This window comes from Schistocerca cancellata, chromosome 5 (assembly GCF_023864275.1).
Source record: "Schistocerca cancellata isolate TAMUIC-IGC-003103 chromosome 5, iqSchCanc2.1, whole genome shotgun sequence".
Classification (NCBI taxonomy): Eukaryota; Metazoa; Arthropoda; class Insecta; order Orthoptera; family Acrididae; genus Schistocerca; species Schistocerca cancellata.
Genome location: NC_064630.1, coordinates 317,772,676 through 317,785,426, shown reverse-complemented (window position 1 = coordinate 317,785,426; position 12,751 = coordinate 317,772,676). Strand labels below are relative to the sequence as shown.

Sequence of the window (12,751 nt, the reverse complement as noted above, 5' to 3'; positions counted from 1 at the left end):
ACAAAGTCTGAAGTAAATCTGTGACCCGAACGACATGGCCTCTACTCTAAAGAAAGGCCAATCTACGTTATAGCATTTGTAGACTTAGAGACAGCTTTTGACAATGTTCACTGCCCAATTTGTACAGAAACCACTGTGCCGTTGTAAGACTGCAAGAACACGAAATGGATGCAATAGTTAAGAAGGGGTTTGTGACAAGATTGTAAACTCTACCGACGCTACTCACTATGTACATTGCACAAGTTTAAAGGAAACCAAGGAGATATTTCGAAAGGGGATGAAAGTACAGTGAGAAGAACTGAAAATTTTAAGGTTTGCCGATGACACTGTAATTCTATAAGAGACATACGACAGCATTTGAATGGAATGGACAGTGAGTTGAAAAGAGGTTATAAAATGTAGCTCAACAAAGCTGAGACAACGGTAATAAACTGTAGTCGAATTCAACCAGGTATTACTGACAGAATTATTCAGTGAGTTTTGATATTTAGATGGTAAAATAAGTGACTATGTTTGAAGCATAGAGCGTACAAAACGCAGACTGCCAATAGCAAGATAAGCGCTTCTGAAAAAAGGGAAGTTTGTTCACATCGAATGTAAATTTAAGTGACAGGAAGTTTATCCGGGAAATATTTGTCTTGAAACCTTATATGGAAGCGAAACATTGATGATAAGTTCGGACAAGAAGAGAGTAGAAGCTTTTGAAATGCGTTACTATAGAAGGATGTAGAACGTTAGATGAGCTGAGCGAATAACTAAATTGGAGCCACTGTATCGGATTGGAGGAAAAATATTTTGTGGCACCGCTTCACTAAAGAAGGTATCAGTTTCTAGGGCAAATTCTGAGGCATCGAGGAATAGTCAATTTGGAAATGAAACTGTGTGTGTGTGTGTGTGTGTGTGTGTGTGTGTGTGTGTGTGTGTGTCGTGTGTCTTCGCGTGTTCGTAGGGGGGGGGGGGTATATCTGTAGCTTCTTGCCAAAAATGTGTCGTCGCGTAAATTTTCTTTTTGTTGGTTGTACTGAATGTAGATCCTCTGCTTGCTGCGACGATCGAGCATCTGTCCGCGTTCTACCGCAAATTTTTTCACTGTTTACAAGTTAATTTTACTTTTCGCTATGTTCTTATCTAAGAAAAATTTATATATCAATGTGTACTCACACATAACATCTGTATGTATAACTGGTGTTAAATAATGGCCGACCAAACAGTTTTCGCGCGAATGCCGTACAGTCCAGAATCTGTATGCCAACCAGACAAAATCTGCGTAAGCACTGAAGCAATCAGTTCACCGACGTACCAGGTTGAAGATATCCGTTTGGTAAAACACCGTGTCCTGCTGCGTGAAGTATTCCTTGACTGCCTGCTGCACGTCCTCATCCAACAAAAACCGTCGACCAGTCAAGAACTTTTCAAGAGACCGAAGGGGTGATAATAGCATGGTTTGAGATCAGTACTGTAGAGCGAGCGGTCGAGTGTTTCGCACTCGAGTTGGCGTAACTCCTGTGTAACGACATTTGTGATATCGGGACGTGCGATATCAGGAAGCAATAGCACTTCCCTGTCGCGCACCAGTCCGCAAGTGTGTATTTTGACAGCCATTGTGCACCATAATCATTGCTCATCCTTCGCTGGATATCTACCGTCAGCCAAGAAAAAGAACAAATGCTCGGTCCTGTTCGGACGCATTTGATAATTACGTCGCCATAGTTCGCGTCTCCACGTTTACCGCATGTATGTCGGAAAGACACGAATACCACTGTAACTCCTTGCTACATGTCTGTGCTTGTAGACCCGCTTTGAAGGCGCTACAGTGCATATACGCTGCAGCAATGCCCTTCTCAAGCGTAAACTTTTTGATCGCCCCTTATAGAAGGGCGCCGTACAAGGCCCGAGCAAAACATCACAACATCGAGACATAATGCCCTTAGTCTAATTTGCTAACCTCCTTCAATGAGCACACATTCTAAGTATGAGTAAAATGTGCTTCAATTAAACTCAACGTTCAAACAATTAAAAGTACAAACAAGGGCATAAAACTGTGTAAAATGTTAGCATATTTAGTGTGCAGGATCGGAACCCAAACACAGAACATAACCCTTCGCGGTCAGTGTTCTTGTGACTAAGATCAACCCCCACTCCCTCCCTCCCACCCAACTTCCCAACTTCAGTCATTACGTCACCACCTATTTTTCAATCTTCGCAGAAATTCTCCTACATATGTAGCTGGACTAGCACTCCTGAAAAAAGTGGATATGGCGCAGGAATGGCCTAACACAAAGGGATTGTTTCAAAAACGTATCTCTCTCACTGAATCAAACTCTGCCAGCAGCACCGAAAATAATGCATGTTTCTAATGAAAGATTGTTTCTGGAATATACTTTATATTTTTTCATGATCTGTGAAGGAACACACATCATTTGAGATCAGTGAATATACTCGCAACTGAACAATAACCTAGCAACAATTCTTTTGATAGCAATATTAATACTGTAAATAGTATTTAAGTTTCTGTATTCGCCGATGCCTCAGATGAACATCAGGGGTTCGAAATGCGTAGTAAACTAGTTAACATGACAATAATCGGCCTCAGTTGCGAAATATTACTGGTCTTTACCCAGATTTCAGCTAGAGTAATCTAGCCTTCTTCAGAAGCATAAAAGAAACTAATACATGCCAGAATAAGGCACGGTCAAACGTAAAAAGCTGAAGTACCGTGGTACCAAGTCAAGCTATGTTACTTAGCTGAGAAACAGCCCCGGCCCCACTTCGTGGAAAGCGGTCGGTTAGCCGCAGATGCTACGCTGGGCTACGTAACTTGACATGGTACCACGGTACTTTAGCTTTTTATGTTTGACCGTGCTTATTCTGGCATACATTAGTTTATTTTATGCTTCTGAAGAAGGCAAGATTACTCTAGCTGAAACCTGGGTAAAGACCAGTAATGTTTCGCAACTGAGGCTGATTTTTGACATTAATTTATCGCAGTTGCTGACAGGGCTACAACATGTTAAAAATTCTTAAACAAATTAACGTTGCAAAGTGAATATTCCGTAATTATGATGGCTGATTACGGTATACACATACAACCTTCATTATAACACAGTCACAGAAAGCCGATACTGCCAGTGTGGCATTCGGTTTATTCTATTCCCTGAACGTACTTTTATGTTTGCAATAGAGTTATTGTCATACACTAACTCCTAATAGAGTACAACACAACGTAGAACTCACATGATTTCAGATGTCTTTATAACACACATTTGGGACATGGTTATATAAATATGATTAGGTTTATAGAACTGTTCATGGACTCTGACCTTCACAGCACAGTACGGTGCGAAGCCTCCGTGTGCTGTAGTTAGATGCACTCAACCTCGAGAGACTGAAGCAAACGGGACAACAATATGTTGCTAGTAACTAAACCTACAAGGTGTGTAAGCGACTGCACGAAGATTAACAACGCTTGATGGAAAACCGGGATGAACATGTAGACACTAAAACATTTCTCTACGGTTTCCTACAGCAACCTGTCAAGTGAAGTCACGGGACTGACAATAATATGCGTTCTTCTGCATTTGATGCTTGCACTTTCTTCGTCAAAAGGCGTTGCCAAGTTCGATATGTGTGGTCACCTAAAGAAATACAATAACCTCGGGCTCTATAACTTCTCTCATATAGCGGTTACTGTTCATAGTGGAAACAGTAACTACCGCAAAATACCTTGGAATAACCCCGCCAGAGCGACCTGAGATGGAATAACCATGTAAAACCAGTTGTACGAAAAACAGGCGCCAGATTGTGATTCATTGGAAGGATCATAAGCAAATTTAATTCCCCAGAAAAGTGACTTAAAAAACACTTGTCAGACCGATTCCTGAGTATTTCTCATCGGCCTGGCAACTTCACCAGCTTGGGCAATTAGAAGAGGTAGAACATATCCAACAACGAACGGCACGTTTCGTCATGGGATCACTTAGTTGGCACGAGAACGTTGCGGAGACAAACAGCAAACTCCAGTGGTAAACTCTACCAGAGAGGCATTTTCATGACGGATAGGTTTACTCTTGAAATTTCAAGAGCGAACACTGCGAAATTAATCGGGCAACATACTACATTCTCCCACATGCGTTTCGTGAAATATCCACAGCGAGAAATCAGATAAATTAGAGATCCTATGGAGGTTTACCAGCAGGCATTCTTCCCAACAGCATCCGCAAACGAGGGGAAGGAAGTAAAAACACAGGGGTACAAAAAGTACCCTCCGCTGACATCGTAAGGTTCCTTGCAGACTATGTATATGTAGGCGTATTACCATTATAGGTAGCAGTCGAGATCATGTGTCCAGTGCCACCCGACACAGTCTCGTCGATGCAGATAGCTTTTCACCCACTATAGTGATCAAGATCGAATCATCATTGTGAATGAGGTTGCATGTTGCTTGTCCTTTGATATGGTCACATTGTCATATTGTACTACGCCACGAACGACCGTCTTCTATCCATTGATTTAACAAGTGCATCACTGTTGTAACAACACTCACCTGTTGATACAGCGCTTATCTACGTTGAAGATGTAGAGTAGTCGTTCCTTTCAACTTTTCGCTTCGTTAGAAGATTCTGCATTGACTGAGATCAACAAAATACTGAACATTCCGATCTCGCAGTAGATGTTGCAGCTAGGTCCCTCTACAGTATTATCCATCTGTTATTGGCAGACATTCCCCATTTCGGATACGTATATGCCATCGTCCTTTAGCGTTTCCTTTTTTACGATCATTGGTTTATAAACAGATGTACCATCACTGCTTGTCGTTAGTTGTTGTATCAGGTATGTTTGTCTGTACTGTATCTTACTGAAAGCTTTAACAGCTTCATAAGGACAGAGTAAATAATGGATTAAATAAATAAGCAGCTAACTGAAAATTAAATCTGCGCTCAGGCCCTGAAGACCACACGATTCTCACTGGCTGCGGTGACATCCGCTGCGATTCTCCTAACAACGAAAAATTCCTGGAAGAACAGAAGTTGAACCTGAGTTCTCTGCATGGCCAGCACACGCATACTGATCGCTCAGCTATGGAGACAGACAAATAAATAAGTAAATAAACAATCTAATCTTGCATTGTATTGTAATTATTGGTGTCTAAGGTAAAAACTCAGTTTCGCATGGCTTGAAAATAATGAATGCATTATATTTCTGAAGCCGCAAATGCTGCAATGTTTTTCTCAACGCAGATGGATGCAATGGCTCAGTTAACGAATTATGTGCATGAAAGAGAGTGAGTGGCTCTGAGCTTTCTGATACTTGGCCACAGCAACGTTTTGAATATTGTCTCTTTCGACACGTTCGGGTACCCAACTTCACAAATGTGTTTATTTTGTATACGAAGTGCTCAACCATTCACGTCAAAACATAGTAGCTTATTTTTCATTTACAAACTATGTCACTTTCTTAAGGACTTTAGTACGCAGAACAGTCCAATCTGTCACAATTTGGCAGTAGAAATGATTTCTGAATGTATCGATGGCTTCCATCAACATTATAATACTGAAAACATTAACAATACATACTGAATATATGGACTATCAACTTTAAGGTGATCAGTAAATGTCTACAGTTTTGTTTCATGTTTTTCCATTTTCCATTTCATTAAAATAATCAAAGGATTTCTACAAAAAAATCTTAGTCGTCTGATACAATTCTTCTGGTTGTCTTCATCCAACAACTCCTTATTTCTCTATTCAATCCTACTCACAAAACAATAACTTGTTAGTCACTTACGTGAACACAGCCGTGCGGATTTTTCTCGCTACGTAACACATCTGAGATCCTGTTAAAGTGAGTCGCAAAGCCAGTACTAATCATTCAATGTTATTCGACGATGTCTTTGTATTATGCAACGAATAACAACGTTCAGTATCAGACAAACTACGTTTCGCATAGTAGTAAAAGCATAACCAGTGCATGTATATTATGATTCTTTTACATACAGGATTTTCCCCATCACAAGTTCCCATTGTTTCGCCCATGCACTGTACCAACGTATGTAGTCGGTAAGACAGAATTTTTATGTTATTTATACAACTGGAGCAGCTATCAGTGGTTATCAACAAAGTGGTAAAGTACTGTCACTAGTCAAAACAACCGTGATATGCGTGTTACGTTAACACAACGCACATGGTGAAATGCGCCAGTGAGTCAGATGCAACACAACACTGACATGCGAATGTAACGCAGGTGGATTATCTGCCCAGACCACCACATGATGCTCCCTGACTTACCACTGCTTCACTCTGAGTCATACATGTCATCAAAATCCAGAGTACAACCGATGTAATTCGGCGGGTTCATGACCATACCGTGAATGACGATCCCCGATTTGTTGGTGTGTCAACTTTTGAATTTCCAGTGCTTTTACAAGGTATAGTGCATCACACGCAGCCATGTAACACTGCGGAAGTTTTGGGCTGTTTATGCTATCAGTACTTGTGTCATATCATTCAGGTTACCGTGAACATCAAGCAGGATGGCTGCCTCAACATTTTCGGTGACCAAGTTTCGGCCGTTTCTTCTTCATCTTCATGATGAGTGCGCTGTGGACAACTCCGTCTTCCACAGTGACAACAGCCGTGTTCACAGGACTGAAAGCATACGTTCCGTGTTTGGTGAACACTAAGGCATCCTATCGCACCGCGAGTGGCCCGCCAAATCAGCCTATCGCAGTCCAACAGAAAATGTGTAGGAATATTTGGAACAGCTGATGAAATTTGCCCGTTCACATCCCCGCACTCGCAGTGTAGGAGCTACGTAGAATCTCACCATCAATGACTAACTTCACTAAATACAACATAACTAAGAAACTTGTGGATCGTTTTCCTAGCCGATTGTGGACATTATCAAGGATTTAAACGGTATTAGCGTGACGTCACCTGGGGTGACTAATATTTTTTCCGTTGTTTTTACTTCGATTCGTAGTTCTCGTACAAAAAGAAATGAAAGGCGTTTCACTTAACATTATTCGTTGTACATACATACGACAGACATCGTTGAATAATATTATCTAATTTTATCACTAGAAAACTAGCCTCTAAAACGCAAACGAAGAGTGGAAATGGAAATAGATTTAAGTGCTAATTGAAAGACAATATATGTCTTTCTGTCAAGAACATTTTTGTACCCAGAAAATTCAGAAGGTATGCTGATACTACAGAATTAAGCACCATCACAGCCAAAAGTGAGATAAATCAGAAAATAAGTAATTTATTAAGAACATTGTATGTACCAAACCAAAATTTTTTTCTTAAGCGCTTTGTGATGATACAAGTGCCTTGCGATAACACAAGTACAAAAATATAGCAGTAATATTTTAAGTAGTAAACTGTAGTCATCAAAAACCATTTCTCGTTTCTTTTAAATGTCTCAAGAAGGAATAACAAAATTAAATGCAAGAAAGAAAATCTCCTAGTATTAACTTCAGTTTTTTACACAACTCCATTGAGATGTTGCAGAGTTCACTGTAAAACTCCCTATGATGTTGGGGAAGAAGTAGCAATATCGTCAACAGATCTTTCTGTTTTGCTACTGACAAACTGGCTGGACTTTCGGATGAAATACAGAATGACTTGCATCTGCCATGGTCTTACATCTTCTGAATACATGGACATTTTCCATTGTTCTGTTTCAGAGTAAGAACTTTTGTATGCGTATTTGAGATGCGCGATAATGCGACACTTTGAGCCTACTGCATTTGGAGGTCTTATACGCCAGCATTAACTAAGAAAGCAGTTGTATGCATTGAATTTACAAGCAGGGGGTTCGTAACTCTGGCCGACTCAACAGTCTTGCGTAAATCTTGTGAAACAAAGCCTTTGCTTACCTTGCTTCGTTCATCTGTAATTGCAAAAACTCTGTCGTAGCTCATAAACTTATGCTCACTCATCAAAAATTTGTATGTCATTTCTACAAACAGTCCCAGGGTAAATGGAGGAGTCCGTAACGCATGGCACTTGCAACTCCTTTGGGAAGCACTGCTTGGCACAAAAACCACGCAACTTTTAGTAATGAATGTTTGACACTTTTTCTCCATGCTTTGACACTCGGAACAAGTCTGCGGATATACAACAGAGTAGCGAGAACACAACTGCATAGAAAACAAGTTTTGTGATTAGAAATCTTTCCATTTCCACCCTTCAGATCCCCTTTCGTTAGACCAGAGGGGGCCCCCTCTTGCTGAGCAGTAAGTAGTGTGTGTGTAATGAGCTGCGGGGCGTGGTCACGTGACGTGGTGTGTTGTTGTTGCAGGTCGCTGCCGAAACTGAGCAGCCAGGACGAGGATGGGCCGACCCCTCACTCGCAGTTCACGGGCGTGGCGCACTTCGAGCCCATCCCACACGACCACGACTTCTGTGAGAGAGTCGTCATCAACGTGAGTGTCGCGTCGCGCCTGCTTCCCCCTGTCCGCTCATCCACAGGCTGACTGCCCCGCCTCGGCCTTCCGCTTCCTACCATCTGACAGAAATCGCCTAGCTGATTTTCAAATGTAAAGTGATAGCGCAATTGCCAGTTTTTGCTCCGTACAGACGGTAGCTGAGATCATTTCAAGATTATCCACTTGTTATCCGTCACTACATTTGTTAATTACACTAAATGAAAATTGCTTCTGCCACAATGTCCTTTACTAAAGGCGATCACCTTACGAATATTAATGTTCAACCGTCTGGCTTTTCAGTGTGTTACATGGCAAAGGATAGGTTCCTAGCCTGTAATTATTTGGACCGTAGCACATGGAGAGCACCATGGGACCGTACACCAGGCGTTCGGAATTGGCTTGGCAGACCATACGGTACCATGTGGCTTACACATGTTCTCTTGTTTTATGATGCTGAGCTGAAGGTTGGTAACCCATCCTCTTCCGAGTGACTATAATTGCCCACGAAAAAATTCCGGAAGATGGAGGATTACACAATGTGATAGAATTTTCTCTCTCTCTCTCTCTCTGTCTCTCTCTCTACCTCTACCTCTCAACTCCCCCCTGTCGCTCCGTAGCTCTCCCTAAACCCGTTCGTCTATTCTTTATAGTAAATGGTGCAATGGGCAAAAGTAACAGAAATACTAGAGCCGTACAGATTCTTTGGTGTGTGTAACGTTTCACATGAAAATATCTACAATGAAATTTAGGTGTTTAAACTCCGGCGTCTCCAAAACACCAATGTACATTTGTTCTTAACCAAATATATTTCGCATTTTCTGTTGGTCTCGAGCTATATCTGGAAAATATCACACGAACTTCATGGGTTTTTTCTATTTTAGGCCTAAAAACTATAAAATGTGCATTTTGTTTTGATAGCTCACGCGAAACTACGTTTACTGCGAAAGTGGATTTCTACAGGTCTGCTTTCTTCCATGCACATGTTGTAAACAATGCAAGCAACAGTTTTAGAAAAACAGCTATGAAGGTTGTACAATATTTTTACAAAAAGAAATCGGGAACCACAGAAAATGACACGCACAGGTCGAAACACGTTCAGGGAGATAGAATAAAGAAATACTTCGTGTTATACACACAGCCGTGTTTAAAAATACTAATTTAATTCTCAAAAAAGGGAGAAACGTCAGTAGGAACTTCCAACCCAAGTGAAATGACTGTCTTCAGTTAAACAAGAGCAATGTCATTTAATGAAAAAGGACTGCACACTAGCAGAATTCGTTGTGAGGAACCAGCTGATAAAACAAGTGAAACCTTCAAACTATTTAGCCTGCGGCGGCAGTTACACTATCTAATCAAAAGCATCCGACACCTATTTGTGGACATTAATATGGGGAGTGTCCACCCTTCACCATCATGACAGTTTCAGTTCTACTGGGGACACTTTCAGTGAGTCGTCTGAATGTCTGAGGCCACAACAGCCTAAACCAGAAAAGGTTTGAAGCGAATTCGGCGCTACAATTCATCTCATAGATGTACCAGTCAGTTCAGGTCGGGGTTTCGGACAAGACAGTCCATTTCACGAAAATAATTGTCCACAAACGTTTGCCTCATAGATGCTGCTTTATGGCTGGGGTCATTCACTCCTGAACATCTATTAACACAATTAATATTGTCACTGCTCCATGTCCTAATAGCTCTAATGGAATTATGCACATTTTCTTGGTATGATGAAGAGCTGCAGGTACTCATGAGATTGCGCTAATAGAGTCGTCCATGTGCTATTCCACAGAATTCTCACACATAACAATGGACGAACGTTGCTACAATAACCACTCAGCTCTCCTAACTAAAGTGCTTCCCCTACCCTGGCTTTCTGATCTAACTAATTATTTTAGTACCTAATCCCTGAACAGGAACCAGTATTCATAACACATATTACTCATAAATAACTGTATTTATAAATACGATTTAAAATGTTTATTGTAAACATAATTAGAAATAACGGTTTATACTGTTAATTACAACAGAATTAATTTTTCACATTAAAGAACAAGGCAAAAAATCATACGTCTTGTATGTATAGCATTGTGTTTAGTGTCTTGCATAGTGATGTACCTTGTCATTTGTTAGCACCCGAACACATTAACATTACTTTAGAGTTAGGAGGGTATACTAACACAATCAAAGAGGGTACCTCTTCTTTTATCAGCACTGTGTGGCAAAAGTATATCTGTTCATATTTTGTGCTAACTGTGATGAGTGTCCGTGAACTTTTTTTCTTTGTCGCATCTCCTCTTGTCTCAAACGAAGCCTTTCTGTATAGAATTACTGTTCGGAGGAACTATTCATGGGGAAAATTTGGTATATATGATGCATAATCAGCAATCTGAATGGAGCGAAAAGCCAAGGGACCTCATTATTTCTTCATTAACAGACTACTAGGTTCTTTGAAATGTCGTCCGTCTATGCAACTATATGAAAGCTCTTTGTTCTGTAGCATACGAGTGTCGCTGCTTCTTATTTATGAAGCATCTTCAGTGGCCTGTAATAGATGTTTATCTTTGTAACAACTGCGTTATGTAATGATTCCAGATATGTTACTGTATTAAAGTTTTCTGTTATTGTCTTGTTGTTAGCCAAGAAACAACCTTATGAGCGCAAGGTTCATACCGTTAAATTACTATTTGATACTGTTTAGGATTTTGTAATCTTCTTATTCCATATGTGCCGTCCAGGAGGTGTAGCTAGTTGGCCTGCGTACACCAGTATGTCTGATTTTCGGCTCTTTCGAACAAATTTCAAATGAACACTTCACTTTCATTGTGGGTTGCTCGTGAGTATTTAATGTGTATTTTCTTGTCATCTGTCGTAGTGTTCTTTTCGTTCGTCTTTTAATTGCTTTGTGGTGTCTGTATGTACTTCGATGTTCGTTTATTTGTCATATGGGTTCCTCTGGGAAAAGCGGTGGGGGAGGGGGGAGGCAGTTGATTGGAGGGAATAGCGAATTATAGTATTTTTTCATATTTGAGTGTCGGTTTTGGGAAGATTAAGTTATTGTTTAGTCTGGTTGTGTTCTACAGTGAGTTATTGTTTTAGTACCTGACAAAGTCAGTGAGTTCTTACTCACATTGACTTGGTCCTTTATTACCGTCTTGTTCATTGCATCAGTTCTTTGCGTGTGAAAGTTTTCTTGCAATGTTAATTTTCTGTTCTGACTGTTCCTTCTAATTATTTTCATATACTGTTCCTTCTAATTATTTTCATATACTGTTCCACATTAGATATTTCATGCCCATGTTAGTTAGATGTTCAGCAAAAGTAGAATTGCTATTTGCATAAACCCAGCTTCTTATGGTTCTTTGTATCGAGTTTTAAAACTTCTGCCTGTCATCCTCAAATTCGCTGACTTGCGCTCCTAACAGATCCTAACAGGTGTATACCAGGTCATTGGTATTTCATTGATTTTTCTATTGGTTTTTGAAAATGAGACTGGAATATGTTTCTTGTTGTATATGCTATGTGTATTCCTTTTTCTAAAGTACTTTCTGTGTGTTAATTTTTTTTAAGCCATGTCATGAATGTTGATTTTGCAGTTTTATGGTGATGATATCCTCTGCTTATTGTTATTTAGTTGTGTTTTGTGGTTGGTCTTTTACTGTATGGGTATTATATGACTTGCTTTTGCCTATGGGCTGTTGTGTTTCTAATTCTTTTTCATTGTTTTTTTTTTAGACTGGGATTTTATTAAGTCTATATTTCTCATGTTAGAGAGCTGCTAGCTCGTGATTTTGTATCTGGTTTCATATGGCATGTATAATCGTATGCGTTGCTGTTTGTTTTCTGTAAATACCAAAATAGTGACTATTGTCATCTCTTTTTAGTACTTGTATTTGTATTTGTTTTTCTTTTTCTATGGAGAATTAGATATAATACGAATACTATTTATGTCTGCGTGAAGTTTGTTTATTTTATCTGTTTGTTCGTCTACCATATAGATTAATAACACACAAATCTGTAGCAGTAAACAGTATCGTATCATTTATTTGCATTTCGTATCCCTTAGGCCAATGATAATGCTTCGTAAACAAAAAGATGTGAAACGCCAATAGCAGGAAACAAACAGCCCTTCACTTAGTTGAATAGATGGATCCTATCTGCAAGACTGCAGAAGCAATAATTCAAGAACAGTCTATACATAGTTTCCTGCCGTTATGTAGACAGGAGTAACACCACCAGCAGTCGACCAATGGTGTAAACGCCCAGAAGATGACCCCTACGTCGGGTTGAAACCGTTTGGCGGCATTATAACAATAATAAATG

General features: G+C 40.1%; 1 protein-coding gene across 1 annotated transcript in view; it reads left to right on the top strand.

Moving 5' to 3' along the window:
- Positions 1 to 12,751, top strand: part of LOC126188518 (potassium voltage-gated channel protein Shaker) — a 1,090,690-nt gene that overhangs the window by 423,208 nt on the left and 654,731 nt on the right. The window contains exon 5 of the mRNA XM_049930120.1: positions 8,305 to 8,428. Coding sequence (XP_049786077.1) covers positions 8,305 to 8,428 — 124 coding nt within the window. The remainder of the gene's footprint in view (positions 1 to 8,304; positions 8,429 to 12,751) is intronic.